The sequence below is a fragment of the Cibotium barometz genome, chromosome 57 (assembly GCF_041138505.1).
Source record: "Cibotium barometz isolate CiBa-2024 chromosome 57, ASM4113850v1, whole genome shotgun sequence".
Classification (NCBI taxonomy): domain Eukaryota; kingdom Viridiplantae; phylum Streptophyta; class Polypodiopsida; order Cyatheales; family Cibotiaceae; genus Cibotium; species Cibotium barometz.
Genome location: NC_141102.1, coordinates 34939956 through 34955845, shown reverse-complemented (window position 1 = coordinate 34955845; position 15890 = coordinate 34939956). Strand labels below are relative to the sequence as shown.

The 15890-nt window shown below is 44.5% G+C and overlaps 2 protein-coding genes across 5 annotated transcripts in view; one reads left to right on the top strand and one right to left on the bottom strand.

The window, feature by feature from the left end:
* Window positions 1-11402, top strand: part of LOC147606693 (LIMR family protein Os06g0128200-like) — a 52701-nt gene extending 41299 nt beyond the window's left edge. For 3 of the 4 annotated variants that reach the window (XM_086791986.1, XM_086791987.1, XM_086791988.1), the window contains 5 exons: window positions 1054-1168; window positions 1383-1448; window positions 1701-1811; window positions 10446-10512; window positions 10710-11402. In XM_086791986.1, coding sequence (XP_086648112.1) covers window positions 1054-1168; window positions 1383-1448; window positions 1701-1811; window positions 10446-10512; window positions 10710-10757 — 407 coding nt within the window. In that variant the 3' untranslated portion in view covers window positions 10758-11402. Of the gene's footprint in view, window positions 1-1053; window positions 1169-1382; window positions 1449-1700; window positions 1812-10338; window positions 10402-10445; window positions 10513-10709 lie in introns of those variants that run through there. The other variant, XM_086791989.1, reaches the window with a different exon arrangement.
* Window positions 11403-13240: 1838 nt separating this feature from the next.
* LOC147606692 (uncharacterized) lies at window positions 13241-14391 on the bottom strand. The gene has a single exon (XM_086792097.1). The coding sequence runs from the start codon at window positions 14353-14355 to the stop codon at window positions 13624-13626; it is 732 nt and encodes a 243-aa protein (XP_086648223.1). The 5' UTR covers window positions 14356-14391; the 3' UTR covers window positions 13241-13623.
* Between the last annotated feature and the right edge of the window lie 1499 nt (window positions 14392-15890).

Below are 15890 nucleotides of genomic sequence, written 5' to 3'. Positions count from 1 at the left end.
TTGAGCAGTACTGCAAAGTGCCTTTATTGATTGATCAAACAAGACGCCAATAAACAAACACGATCCTCCAAAAAAGTCCATTACATGTCTCCATTTGTCTTCTGCACAACAAGGCCAACAATAGAGCTAATATCATCTATTTAGACTTGTACGAATTGTTGTATTGGTTGCGTGTAAATTTGTAAGCTTTATCTCTGTTGGCACATACAAATTTGATTTTACAAAGATGTCCACAAATGCTCCAAAGTAGAGGAGGCATAAACTTGGATCAAGCTAAAAATGGCAAGGTTTTGAAGCTCTGGGGTTTTATTACCTATATCTAGTGATGGTGCCAACATGAAATCTACAATTGTTGGTGCATGTTTTGTGACGTGTGTAATGTAAAGTTCAAAATCAAATGACGACTTGCTTTATATTATAAGCAGTGAGCAGAAAGTTTAGGTCTGCATGTAAACTTATCATGTTGCACATCGTTTCTTGTGAACATTACCTGGTGAGTTGCAAGCTCATTCTTCACTTTGCAGCCGCCTTCTAGAGTACCAATCAGCCTCCACAAAGTGGGGTTCAAACTACCTTTACCTCTGCCTGGTGCTGCCTTCCTCATTGTTGAAATCCAGGGTCAACCACAAATCTTTCTGCATGTAGTGGAATGCTCATTGTAAGATCCTTCATTCCTCCCGTGATAGTAGTGTAACCCAATTTCCCTAGTGACAGTGTCTATTAGTAGGCCAACTATCCTTTATTGTTTAGGCCAGCAAGTGAGTGAACATAGCCATGAAACTGACAGCACAACTTTTTGAAGAGGGAGAACACATACATGTTGCATGTTCTAGGTTGATGTGGTGGAATGCTGTAACACTAGTACACAGTTCTTACTGAGGAGGAATTTAACTTTGTTTACTATCTAGTGGTTTCCTTACAAGGAATGAGATGGTTAGCTTCGTAGCTTTGACAATATGGATTTCGTTCTCTGGCATTGCCATTAGTGACTAGCTTGTTTTGAAGCTTGATGTACTTTTTGGTTCTTTTGTTAACCTTCCGTATTTTTCTCAGGACTCTTTGGAACTGCTGCTTTTGCCTTCTTCTGCTTCTACCTACTTTTGGCTGTAATGGCTGGGGAGATGCAGCTTGGATTGAGGCTTGTCTTTGTTACAATTCATCCAATGAAGTAAGCACTACATTTTTGCATAATATTAGCTTGAATGCCCCTCCCCACCTGCAGATACATGCATGCATTGCCTGAAAGCCAGGATTAACACTTTCTGTGTATCTAGACTTATCCTCTTATTGTGAAGGTTATTCGGCGTGGTTGCATGGTGTAGGTGTGTGCCAATCGTTGAGTAAGCTTATGCTGAAAAGGTTTTCATGTCCTTTATCTGCAGGTGGGGAGGGACATTGATGAACTCTTTCCTCTTCAATGTTGGGCTCATTTTACTCTCTTCAATCAGGTGATTATTATTATGCTCTGTAGTCATGGAAACACTAGACCACGCACTGAAGGAAAGGAGATGTGCACAGACATAATGTATTGACTGTTAGTAACATCACAATGTAGTGGGGAAGAGAACAACGCCACTTTTCTCCTTGAGGTGGGAGCAAGTCATAGGTGATTTATGACTTGGCTGTTCACGCCACAGATATGAGCGTTGCTGCTAAATAGTTACTGGCTGAAGGTTAACTTTTTTGTGTCTGATTTGCAGTGTCATCCAATTTAGCGCCACAGCATTTGCTCTGTATGCCCAGGCAACAGCCGTTCAAGAAATATTCGGTCACACATTAGAATCGCTAAGAGGGATCAAGTATCTGTTCAGGTCAGTGTACACATACACTCATGCACACACAGAATGTTGTATTAATGTCTTCAAAAGACCCCAAGGGTCTATGAGATTAAAAATCAGTCCAATGAGTCCATGAGACTACTGAGGCATTGAAAAAAAAACTGGAAAAAAAGAAACCAGCTAATAGTGCTAGATGACTGATACAATGTCCCTATGTGGGATGAACAGGTGTAGTGTAGCAAGATTTAGCTAATGATGCCATCCTCTTCCAACACAGATGGGAGGGCTGTAGTAATCGCTCATCTGAGATGGGAGCTCTCCATGTCATTGAAGAATGTCTCGAGATAGGTAGAAAGTCGGTATGCCTGGGGTCGGGGATGTTTAGCCCTCTCTTTGGTGACCCCCCTGGGGTTGTGGGGCTAGAGGATCATGTGTCTGGATGGCAAACTCTGAAGTGAACGGGGGGTCACGAGAGTGAGAGAAAGAAAGAAATATTAACGTCATCAAAATACCATGGAAAAGAAAAAAATTTATGAAACTAGCTACATAAGCTAAAGTATCCATGTGATGCTGCATGATGACAATGTTGATAAAGTTGCACAATGCGGAAGCAAAACATAGGAGAGAGGGAGACATCAGACAATGAACATCATGTTATGTAGCAAGAGGCTTTTACAATGGCAATACCAGCCGGCAGATGGTGTAGAACATGTGCTTGTGAATAGGATAGATGATAAACAAGTGAAAATGTAATATGCGGAAGCTTCGGAGAAAGATCGGTAACCTCAAAACTCAGAATTCAGCACTCTTTTCGCGGCGGAAATTAACGCACAACACTTGAAAGGAGAAGTGCAGAAAATAGAGAGAGAGAGAGAGATGGAGAGGACACAGTATTGGGTCCCAATTACCCTCTGTAGGGCCCCCACCACGGATGGTGTATTTGCTTTATTAGAATGATGTAAATCTGAAAACAAATACAGAATTCTTGACCTTTCTTGGCTGGGAAATCCCTGTCCTTGACCTTCAGAAGTCCACCCCTTTGCTTAGCAATTTCCTTGGCTTGTCTAGCCCTTGATTGCCTTGAGCTCTTGGTGAATACTGAGATGAATGATGGGATTGTGGACCTCTCCTATTTATACTACCCTACAGCAGTAGTCGGCCAGTATAAGAGCAGGCGGCCAGCAGACAAATCCCACGACTGAGTAAATTCAGCATTAAATGCTCAAAAAAATCCTAATAAATGCTGCGTATAGCTGGGGAGGCAGGCGCTTGCTTCTAGAAGGTTGGGCATAGCCTTTGCCCACAATCCATGGGCTGGGCAGCCTGTATGGGCTGCCCCATACTTGCCCTACAGCCCTATGAAGGCTGTAACCTCCTGAAAATAGCCTTATTGTTGCCTTAGGGCTGTCCTACAACCCTTCCATGGCTGGTGGGTCCAGCCTGGGCCTTACTGGCCCACATGGGGATGGTTTCACACCATTCCCATGCCCATACTAAGCTCCGGGGTAGCCCTATGGGCTGGCCCCTTGTCCTAACCACTATCTACTCAGTGATCTGGCATCCGGTACCATACCAGATACACAGAACCACTGACATCATTCTAGAGGGAGACTCTCAGCACGGACTGGCACTGTTTCATGTGCAGGACAGTGCACACCTGACCTTGGACTCATGTGCAGGACAATGCATACCTGACCTCGGACGACTGAGATGGATCCCTGGCTGACTCGTCCCGGAGTGGGCTCACATGGGACCAGTTCACCATCCCAGGTCCTGCACCTTCTGTACAGAAATGTCTACGTGGCATCCAAGTGCGGGATGCACGTGACATCTCCTTCTGCTTAACTTGACGGAAGCTGCATAGCCTCCAAATAATCCGTCAATAACGCCGGATAGTTTTTGAAGAACTCCTTGTCGAGCCATACCGCTTCATGAGTTCCTCGGTCCTGAAACTTTGTGAGGAACTGTCGTAGTCTTCGGCCTGAGCCATGCTTGAAACGGTGCAGAAGGATCTGTTCTAGAACCATTACTTCTGCTTCATCCACAATGTCTGGTTCTGCTTTGTCTTTGACCTCTGAAGGGGGTGGACCTGCATATGGCTTTAACCAACTGACATGAAATACATCGTGCATAGTCCAACTCGGAGGTAGCTTTAACCGGACGGGGAAAGGTTCGAAGCTCTTGAAAGACAACTTTGGGCATCGCTTGCCCACATGTTTCAGTCTTTGCTTCATAATCCGAAGATAAACCCAATCTCCTTCTGAAAACTTCATATCCCTTCGGTCTTTGTTGGCCTGTCGAGTGTAGGCCTCTTGTGCTTTATCCAATCTGTCCTCTACTGACTCTAAAATCTCTTGGTAAGACTCCGTCACTCTGTTCGCCTCCGGTACTGAAGACGAAGTCCTGGTTAACGACGACTGGAAAGGTCTTCCAAACGCTGCCTCGTATGGAGTCTTGCCAATAGCTGAAGAAAAAGAGTCATTCAAAACAGCTTGAACTTAAGGCAAAAACGATTCCCACTTACCTTGCTGATCGTGGACATAACACTTCAGCACATCAAAGGCCAACTGGTTGTATATCTCTGTCTGGCCGTCTGTCTGTGGGTGGAATGCACTGGAAAAATTCAGCTTAGTACCAAAATTATCAAACAATGCCCTCCAAAAATGACTGGTAAACTTGGCATCTGGGTTTGACACTATGGTGCTAGGAATCCCGCCAATCGGGTACCAATGCCGAATGAATAACTGGGCAACATCCTCGGCGGTCACATTGGCCCTGCAAGGAATAAGCATAACAAATTTGCTAAACCTATCAACAATAGTTAAGTACTGCGTATTACGCTTACTGACTCGGAGGCAGATTTGTGACAAAGTCCATCGAAATGTCCTGGAAAGGACCCTCAGGAATTGGCAAGGGCTGTAACAACCCTATCTTCTTTCCACGAGGAGCTTTCACCTTTTGATAAATGTCACAGCGTTGTACATATGTAAACACATCGAATTCATGCCCCTGTGACCACCTGTAATGGCGTCATGGGCATCATGGAGAAGAGCTGCTCGGAATGACTTCATGACACATAGTCGGCCTTTGTAGAAAAGCCAACCATCGCGTATCAGAAAATGGCATGGTCTTGCGGCATCCAATGCCTGTTCCCACTGAGTACCGAATTCCTCGGAATCCGCGTTCGTGTGCTTCATGTCCTCTAGTCCTGTTCCAACAAGGTCAAGTCTAGTGGTCTGAATCGTAGACACTTGTCCCTTCCTGCTCGAAGCATCGGCCACTGGATTGGCCTTTCCTGGAAGGTACTCAATCATACCACCGAACTGCTGGAATATCTGACTCGAGCGGTGTTGTCGATCACTCCACTGTGCACTTGGCATCGTCTGAATCCAGCGCAATGCCTGATGGTCAGTGCGAACCTCGAAGTCACGGCCATGCAGGAAATGTTTCCAATGTTTCAAGGCTTGTATAACTCCTAGGAGTTCACGATCATAGACTGAGTAGTTCTTTTCGGCGGGCAGTAACTTACGAGACATGTAAGCTACTGGATGCCCATTCTGTTGCAATACACCTCCAATCGCGATGTTACTCGCATCGGTGATCACTTGAAATGGTTCGTTCCACAAGGCAAGGGCTAAACAAGGCGCTTCTGATAAAGCCACCTTGAGATTCTGGAATGCCTCCAACGCTCGTGGAGTCATTTGAATCTTTTGCCTTCTTGTTTTCACTCCCTTTAGCAGATCGGTGAGATCTGCCGAGAGATCCGAAAACTTGTCGATGTGGGTGGAATATGCTTGGCATATACCCACAAATGATCTAATGTCATAAGCCGTCTGAGGTACTTCCCAGTTAACAATCTCGGCCACTTTAGCCGGATCAAGTCGAATGCCTTCAGCTCTAATTATATATCCCAAGTAATGCACCTAGAACAGATAAAATTCTGACTTCTTTTCATTGACATAGAGCTCATTGCTTTCCAGCAACTTAAGGACTTTCTCCACATCAACGTCATGCTGCTCAACTGTAGCTGAAAATATGAGTATGTCGTCCAGAAATATGAACACACACTTTCCAATCAAATCCTGAAAAATACGCATCATCATGCGGTTAAATGTAGCTGGGGCGTTCGTCAAACCAAATGGCATGACCACAAATTCATAGTGGGCCCGTTCTGTACGGAAGGCTGTCTTGGGGATGTCCCCTTCGACAATCCGTACCTGGTGGTACCACTCTTTAAATCCAGTTTTGAGAACACCTTTGCTTCATTTAGCCTCTCGAGAATATAGTCAATTCGAGGCATCGGGAATCTGCTCTTGATAGTCAGCTTGTTGAGTGCACGATAATCGACACACAACCGGGAAGACCCATCTTTCTTCTTGACAAACAAGATCGGTGCTGCAAATGGTGACACGCTGGGGCGGATGAAGTTAGCTTGTTGAGTGCACGATAATCGACACACAACCGGGAAGACCCCATCTTTCTTCCTGACAAACAAGATCGGTGCTGCAAATGGCGACACGCTGGGGCGGATGAAGCCAGCTTGCAACAATTCTTGGAGTTGGCGGTCCAACTCCGATTCCATTGCCTTAGAAAGGCGATACGGAAACTTGCTCGGGGGTTCCGAGCTTGGGAGGAGGTCAATCTTGTGATCCTCCGGTCTGGACGGGGGGAGCTGGGGAGGGAGGCTATCCCGAAGAAAAATCTTCTGGAACTTTTCATGGAGAACCGAGTACTTCTCGGAAGCACTGGCCACCGACTGGGCTGTCTGGATGTAAATCATCGCACACTGTGCGCCTTTCTTGACTGCTCGCTTAGCCTGCAAGTGGCTTATGAGCGGAAAGTTCGGAATACCTGGCTCACACTTAATGGTCACCGGGGTGTTTGACACATTCCGATTGATATGGAACGTGTGCTTGTCCCACTTGACATCAGGAAGAAACTTGTGAAACCACTGGATACCCAAAATTATGTCTGCTCCTACAAGAGGGGCAAACATAAAGTCACGCACAAACTCTATGCCCTAAATCACTAACTTAGCACCTAGAGCTTCATACTTGACGCTCGTTGTCATACTTGTGCTAAAACCCTCAACCTGTTTGTCCACCGGAGTCAGCTCCAAACGGGCACGCCTAGCGGCCTGTTCCGTGACCACATCTTCCGTGCTGCCGCTGTCAAACAAGACGACGACTCTCTGGCCACCTATGTAGCTAAAGGACTTGAGCAATTCGTTGCGCTCATACTCCTGGTCATGGGCGCCCTTCTGCTTATCTTCGAGCTCCCAACTAATAATTGCTCCAACTGAAGCATTGGGGTTTGAAGAACTAGGGATAGCCGCTGGGGTCTGTGTGGGAGCTGAGCTCACCACGGAAGCTGTGGAGGCGGCGACGGCCTTTGGAGGCTTCTTCGGACAATCCCGAGAAGTATGTCCTTTTGTATGACAAAAGAAACATCTACCCTCCTTCTTGTACTGAGAAAGCTCCTCAGCACTCAACTTGCCACCTGTCTTACGTGCCTCCGCTTTCTGGTCTGGAGTAAGCTTAGATGCATTGTTTGAGTTCTTGGAGCCAGAGGCTATCGGGCTTTGTCCCGGGGAAGACCCCGTCTGGTTCTGGCTTTTGCCCCCCGAGGCGTTAGCCCTGGGAGAAGCCGGCTGGGAAGTCTTGGGCTTGCCACCATTGTGTTTCATTTCTGCACTCTGCGCAAGCGAGAGTGCGTCCTCAAAGGTGGCTGGCCTAAACATACGCACCTCCCATTGGATTTGCGTGTCCAGGCCATACAAAAACTGCCCTTTCTTGTCCATATCAGATAAGCCTAATTGCAGACATAAGGTCAAAATTTTATTGGCAAACTGAAGGACTGGTTGCGCGTTCTGACGCGCTCCCTTGAACTCGTCTTCGAGTCGCTCAAGGTAGTGGGGCGGTAGAAACCGTTGCTTAAGGTCGCGGACGAACTCATCCCACAGATAAGCTGCCATACCTGCTCTGTTGTGGGCATGAGCCCACTGAGTCCACCAAGGAATGGCCTCACCTTCCAAGTACCAACTGGCTAAGATCACTCTGTCAGTATCTGTTTTTCTAACAGCGGCAAAGTAAGCTTCAAATTGATGTAACCATGAATAAAGAGTTGTGGGATCAAGTTTACCATTATACTTACTGAAATTCATTTTCTCGGGAAAATGATTCGAGGGCGCCGCCGGTGTCAATCTGGCGTCCAAAGCTCTGAGGTAACGCTCGTGTTCCACGCGTCGCATGGTGTCGTCTTCTCGTTGTCGGAGCTCCAATGCACGCATCTGCAACTCAAGCAAGGAGCTTGGTTGCGGCTGTGACCCCGCGAGAGGGTGCCTGTGAACGAGGATATGGTATCTGGGATACGGAAGGAGAGGGAGGAGGAGATGGAAAACGCGCCACCACAAAAACGCAGCCATCAAAGCTGAAGCACAGCACCCCAGAAGAAAATGCAGCCACCAATGTGAAAAATGCAGCCTTCAGGATGAAAACGCAACAGCCAAAAGAAATGTAGCCACTAAGTGAGTAGGAAAACACAGCAGCTTGGAAAATTGCACAAAACACAGCCTTCTACTGCATATGCAGGCAAAAAACGCAAGCCTTCTTCAACTCCCAAAAAACGCTGTACTTCTTGCAGTAAGGAAACTCACCGCCGCCTTGAAGTGCTGGTCACCTAAGTGACTGATACCATGATAAAGTTGCACAATGTGAAGCAAAGCATAGGAGAGAGGGAGAGCAAAGGAGAGAGAGAGGCATTAGACAATGAACATCATGTTATGTAGCGAAAGGCTTTTACAATGGCAATACCAGCCAGCGATGGTGTAGAGCATGTGCCTGTGAATAGGATAGATGATAAACAAGTGAAAATGGGAGGCCCCTTTTATAGTTATGCAGAAATAACCAATAAATAGTCATGACCCCATAACACTGAGATGCACAATTTCTAACAAATGTGTGGTCATATAGTGATACCATCCTCGTCCAGAATAGGACACAAAGCAGCCATAGCATCTCCCGTTTGTGATGGGAGCTCACCATGTTGTCCAAGAATATTCCGGATCTGCAGCTACCAGGTGGAGGGATGAGGCCTCCGTGTCTGGGACGTCTGGCTTTCAGAAGGATCGTGCATGCTCACTAGTGACACCCTGTGTGTGGGGGGCCAGAGGATCACACATCCGTATAGGTCATCGTGGACCTGGCTGGTCCTGCTGCTGCTCCTGTCGGGCCACTATAATTGGTGGTTGTGACTCAAAGAAGGTCTAGGAGACGCCTGCTGCCTCATTATGATCTCTATGCCGGCGAAGTTCCAGTTAGTACATGCCTAAACATCTCTAGTCCTTATATGCTACATGACCTGTGAAAGAGAGAGAGAGAGCGGGGGGGGGGGGGGGGGGTTGGGGGGAAGAGACAATGAAATTTCCTCCGGATCTCTTAGTGGGGGGAGAGAGAGAGAGAGAGAGAGAGAGAGAGATTTCATTAATGTAAGGACCCAAAGGGTCTTTGTGACCAAAAAGATGTTACATATGAGCCACGAATAAACATGAAAAGGAAAAACTAGCTGCATTACATGCGTTGCTGAGGTGTGTTCTTGATTAACGCTTAGCAAGAGAGATTAACGCTAATCCTACTATTTACCAAACACACAGAAGACGAGATGTAACCCTAATCTACTAAATATTCTGAAACATGAATATGTGCAATGGTTCTTGAATCTAGACTTAGATCCGGTTCATGCATGCGAACCTATTGTGCATACCAAAGATGTCATGCTGATTCCACAGCTCAGTCGTGCTCTCTAGGTTTAAGTGCTTTCATGCCTAGACTTGCCTGAGCCTCTATGCAGAGTTCTTCCTAACACTTGAGAGATCTGTGAGATATCTGTCCTACAATGACCTTTGGCCAACTTTATATAGGGGTAGGATGGCAAGTTGTTTTTAAGTCCATTTTCAGGTCATAACACATTATGAAAATAACCATAAAACATGTCTATATTGTGCCCAACTTGTGTCCCAACCTGTGGGCCATGTCCTAGGCACCTTTAGGCTATCCAAACTGCTCTAATTGGACCATATTCTGCCCCTCATCTTTAAGATGTGGCTATAAGTAAGATCCATGTCCTTCTGGCATTCACAGATGTGGTGTGCATGACACTCCCAAAAGAAAAAACAGGGCCCCACACACTATGTAGACTCTGTGAATACAATGGAGTAGGTGGAAAATATAACTCATCACGCGTGATGTGTCATTCTCCTCGAGGATGCTGTGATATCCACCTCTTGTGATGTGTGTGTATATGTGAGAGAGAGAAAGAGAGAGAGAGAGAGAGATGTTATTAACTCCTATGAAAGGTCGGTTTGGGTCACTGTGCCACGGACTGTGAGAGATGTCTCCAGGACCTTCTGCGGGCCCCCCAGGGAGGGGGGGGGCTGGGCTCACGGATGAGAATTTCAGCAGAAGGCGAAAATGATATATGAGGCATGAGGCTAGTACATATCAGAGAGAGAGAGATTTCTGCCACTGATTTCTTGGTTCGGTTGTCCCAAAATCTTGAATAGGGCCACAAAATGCATGTAAACCGTGGGACAATTGGTATCAGCAAAAATTGCTTCTTGATATGGATGGTTCGCATGTCTGATTGACCTTCCTGATTACATGCGTGCAGGTACAATGTGTTCCAGATTGTCTTTGTCCTGTTAGCAATCCTGACTCTCATCTACTACCTTGCTTTTGTGAGTTCCTCACTCCTTTGATCACTTCTACAGTGTGCTGAGTGCACAATCGTAAACTAATATTCCCACACGTCCGCACAGAAACATGATGTGCGCTTGTGCATTTTGTGTGTGTATGTGCGCGTGAGAGAGAGAGAGAGAGCCTTGGCTGTTTATGGCTGCTGCTTACTTTCCATATTGATTTTAACTAAATGCAGGGGTGGAAGAAGCGTAAACCAAGAGGAAAGATGCAACTCATTAGTTGAAGCTCCATTGTAGAGTTTGTGTTCTAGTCGGGGGCCACTGTATTTTGGTTATGATTTTTGTACTGCCCATCTATTCACGGTCCTTTTCATTCTTTAAATTTTTTCAAAATCTATCGGTAGAAGCTTCAGAACTTCCTTTTACTTGAGTGGAACTTCTTTTGTGTCTGAGGTGCTAATCATGTGCTAATCTTAGTGCACTATGCTAAATGCAATAAAAAGTGTAGGGAAGATATGATAGCCAGCAAGGTGAGTTCTCCCCTTAATTTTCTCCTTGGGTGATCAGAGGAACTTCCATCCTGTGCAGTAGTTTAAACAGTTGAGCATTGCTGCTAGTAGCTTGGCAACGGACCCTTGAGTGCTATACATGCCAAGGGTTGGTGAAAATTGAGCTATAATCTACATGGTAGTGAAGCTCTGCAGTTTAGAGGTTCTCTCTGCTGCGTAAAATTCTCTGTTGCGTAAAATTCTCCTCCCTACGTAGAAAGCACTGTGATTAAATGCTGGTTTGTTTGAAACACGAATGCTGTAAATGATCAGTGCCAGCTTAATCATGCAGTTGTGAACTCGTGTTACTTTAAACCAAGCTGACATGCGACAGAATGTAACATCTGCTGATGGAAGCAGTAAAGTCAAAATCATTTGAAAGCCTTATGATGTCTGGTGCATGTTGCAAAACGTTGACAAAGCATGGGCTTTCATGCTTTAAATGAACACTTGGAAGTGTCTTCTGTATCGGTGCTCTAGTCGATGGAGATATTTTAGGCAGGTTTTTTTTTTTGCATTGTGAATAGCGTGGGCATTTATGCTTTAAATGAACACTTGGAAGTGTCTTATGTATCGGTGCTCTTAGTCAATGAAGATATTTTAGGCAGGTTTTTTTTGCATTGTGAATAGCGTGGGCATTTATGCTTTAAATGAACACTTGGAAGTGTCTTATGTATCGGTGCTCTTAGTCAATGAAGATATTTTAGGCAGGTTTTTTTTGCATTGTGAATTGCGAAAGCAAGGTAATAAATTACGCATAATAATAAAGGAAATTGTTATAAATACATTGTATATTGTTTGTGTTAAAGGCCTTAAATCATGCAGTAGTACCAAAACTTGTATGATGGAATTATCATCTACCATTGTGATACCACAAATTAATCATTGATAGGCAAATTTTCATTGCATGGTTTTATAAGGAGGAAAAGCCCTATTGACATTGGGTTGTTACCTATCAAGCATATCTCTCTCTTACACACACATACAGGTGTTTGGTGTTTATAGCTACATATATATATCATGGACCAACTCCTGCCCATTGCATCCACTGCATCCACTGGAGATTCTCTTCACCACGGCAGGAGTTCTTGGGTCCCATCCCAAATATGGTAGCTCATGTCAAGTCACCTTAAAAAATGAGAGAGAGACCAGTTTGCCACCCTTGCTGCCCTAAAAGCTGCTACAAACTCACCACTCACACCTTTGGACTTGTTGAGCGAATATCCCCTCCACCAGAAAGGATTCCGTACAGCTACTCTGGCTCCTGAATGATTCTTCACTTAACCCTTAGCTTCCTAAGAGAGCTACTCAAGGCCTTTGAAAGCAAACTCTGCGTTCATCAGGATAGTAACTCTGCTGGTCTTTAAAGGAATATAAAGCAACAGCAGACGTTTGGAAAAATGATAGGTATGAAAATATTTGCTTTGGCCTACAGTGGGGTATCACAACCCTACCTTCTTGACCAACCCTACCTTGAGTGTCTTAAGGCTGTTCAAAATCTGAAATTTTGAAATTAAAAAGCTTTAACTTTGAAGCATGAATGATAACAATAAAAACATGAGGACAGCAGGCTTGCAAGAACGTAGAAACTCCCAATTATTTATTCATATATATATATAAACACATAAATGGGTGAAGTATGAAACCCACATATTATACACACGTTTGCAAGTATATGGCTGGTCAATCATATGGCCAGCCACTCAAATGAAGAACCATGGTCGTATGTTATTATTCTTAGATAACACTTTAAAAAGTAGTGGAAAAGAAAGTGGGTTCAAAACATGGATAGAATTCTGAAAAATAGCCCCTTATTTCTGTCTCCAGCTATTTAAGGAGTACACAGAACCCTAATTATTTTTTTGAAGAATTTAACAAAACAAAGGCATTCTACCTACAATGGCAAGAAGCGTAATGCTCTTTTGTGGAAGAATACACAAAAAAGGCACCCTGCCTGGATCCAAGTTCTGGCAAAGCTAACAGTGCAATAGATGGGAGCATTTTTTGTAATTCAGACAAGCGCCATGCTGACGAATTTCAATGATAAGAGACTTTTGATAGAGCAAGGACATTGTTACACTGAAAGTTCACACGGTTACATATTGACAGCACACGATAACGCAGTATCATTCCCAGAGTGAGATAAAAGCAAAGATTTGAATATGAATAGTGCAGGAGGTGACTTATCTTTCAACACGAGAAATGAAGCATGCATTTTTGAGGTTGCAATTTTCTCCAGGGCATAACTTTCGACCATTAAACAAACCAAACAACCTGTGTAGACAGCAATGTCTCAAAAGACAAACACAGATAGTGGCACACATCCATGATAGCAGCAGACAAAGTGAGCGTATCATGGACTCACCCACATAACAACCATCAGGTACTTAACACTGCTGGTTGAGAATCAACTAACATACTAAGAGCAAGTAGATTACATCAGACCAAAAAGATTTTGTAAAGCTAAGCCAGCCCTCTCAAGGAAAGGGCCAAATGAACTTCTCAACCTTGAAAGGCTCATCTTAGTCTGGAGTTGGAGCAAAGTCCTAGGATCATCACACAGATGGAAGGGAGACCATCACAGGGCCATGGCCGCAGCTACCTAACTACGTTGCTGCTGTGCTCTCCTCCTCATCATGGAAGATATCTTGCGCTTGCCGGAGCCTGAGCTGCGGGCAACCTTGGGCGGTTCTACGGGTGGACGTTCAGGATCGTACTTTCTGATGGATAGAAGCTCACGACCCCCACCGCCCCTGAATGTGATGCGCACAGTGACCTCTTGCCCTACTTGAAAGATCGTCCTCAGGCGCTCTATGCCACCGGAAAACCCTAAATCGTTTCCGGGCAAGTAGCCCTCCCTGCCGCTGGGCATGTCAACGAAATAGCCTACAGGCATGACATCGCGGATTTTTACTTGGTAGGTGTCGGGGTCACCTGGTTGAAGAAGCTTTTCCGGTCCGATGCCGAGGTCTGCGAAGCTGGAACCCGGGTAGTAGAAAGGTGTGCCGTCCGGCGAGGAGTAAGACAAGAAGACCTTGCCTCTGAAGGGGGCTCCGCCGCTGCTACCGTCGGAGCCTCTCCAGAAGCCCCTGAGGTGCGGAGCGCCATCGCTGATCCTTGTGAGCGTCAGAGAATTTCTGTTGGCGTTGAGTAATCCTGCTGCCACTGCCGCTGTCGTGAATGGCGCCGAAACTCGAACCCTGCAGAATGCCGCCCCGCTCGCCTTAAGCAGGCTAAGCGTGTGGCCGCCTGTGAGAGAAACCCTAAACGACAGACGGTGCGAGAGAGATCGTGTTGCAGATGAGGCTAAAGCCGCTGCGGCTGCCAGGCTCATTTTGTAAAGCAAGGACGAAGATGCAGAGGATTTAACTCATCTCCATCCTTGTGTTTCACACGCGGGCGGCCTCCTGGGTATAGAGAGAGAGAGAGAGAGCATGTGTGTGGAGTGTGTGGAGAGACTCTCTCTCTCTAAGAGGACTACTAACCTTATGCATTACCCTTCAAGATAGAATGGCAAATTTTAACCTTATCCTTGGTTTGCAAGGTTTTTTTTCCTCCTATCTTTCTCTTATATTATTACAATGCTGTATAGAAAAAAAAAGGAAACTTTTACTATTATTCTTACATATCACTCAAATTTAAACATATCAACATTGGATATAACTTTATTTCATACCAAGAAATTTAGGTAATCACGTTTTGGGGTCTTTTTTCGACTTCCACACATCAAATATGTGATCCCAATTCACATTTTCAAGCTCCTCTAGGGACATGAACATGATCATATCTAAAGTTTTCAAGCTAAGGCAAGACCTATCATGATGATTTATTTGGTTTTGTTTGGAGAATCCTCTTTCACACATGTTAGAACTAGCAAGTATAACAAGATCAACTTGCCATAGCTTTAAACAATTTGAGAAACATTTGCCTTCATTCTATCTCACTATACTACATTGGATCCAAGAATCAAATATACTCTTTGTGGGGTAAGACTTGACTAATGTAGGTGCAAAATGTGTAATTTCTGCTTTACATAGCTCTTGATCCACCAAATGAAGATGAGTCTCCACCATTAAATCTATCACATAATCGATCAAAAAATTGCCTTGCAAAAACTGGTCGTTCTGCTTTGTTGTTTGGATAATTTCTTGGTGAGAAGAGCTTTGCTGCATTAAGCAACCTACATCAATAAATCTTTCATCAAAACTTGACATAGATTCTTCAATGAACTCCTGTGCCCTTGCTTTCAACTTCAGTCTTTCCACACATTTTTTTTAATGGAGTTCAGAATTTTGATGGTTTTCAAGAGCTTGTTTTTTAAGAGTGCTACTACTCTCTTCTCCCAAAATATTAGCTGCTTTCATTTTGGTGCACACTTTTTGCATTTAACATGTCATTATTGTCTATGATAGGATAAGCCTATGGGAAATTAATTTTCCATGCATAAGTAAATTTTATCACGCACGTTTCTTTTTTCCTTTTATGTCATTTTTACTTAAGACACCATCTAAACTAGAATTTGAAAGAAGGTTATGATCAACTTTCCTTACACTTGTGGTGCATGTGAATGTTGCACGATGAGATAATTTCCTCGAATCCTTTTTGGGTCATCCCATGTTGATGTAATGCTATCTATGGAATGAGTTAGTGTTGTAAGAAGATCTATGAATTTATAAACAAAGATACATTATTAACTTTTAAACATTCAAGACACGATTTCTCTGTGTGTGTGTGTGTGTGCAAGAAAGCAAATGACCCCCACTCAAGACATGGAGTGGATAACATGGGTGTAGTCACTAACTTCATCTCTAAGGGAGAAGAACACCATAGAAGCTTGGGCATAAGAACTCCAAGAAAGCTAATAGTAAA

Coding starts and splice junctions, on each gene's coding strand:
- LOC147606692 (XM_086792097.1), bottom strand. CDS start 14,355: ATGAGCCTGGCAGCCGCAGCGGCTTTAGCCTCATCTGCAACACGATCT.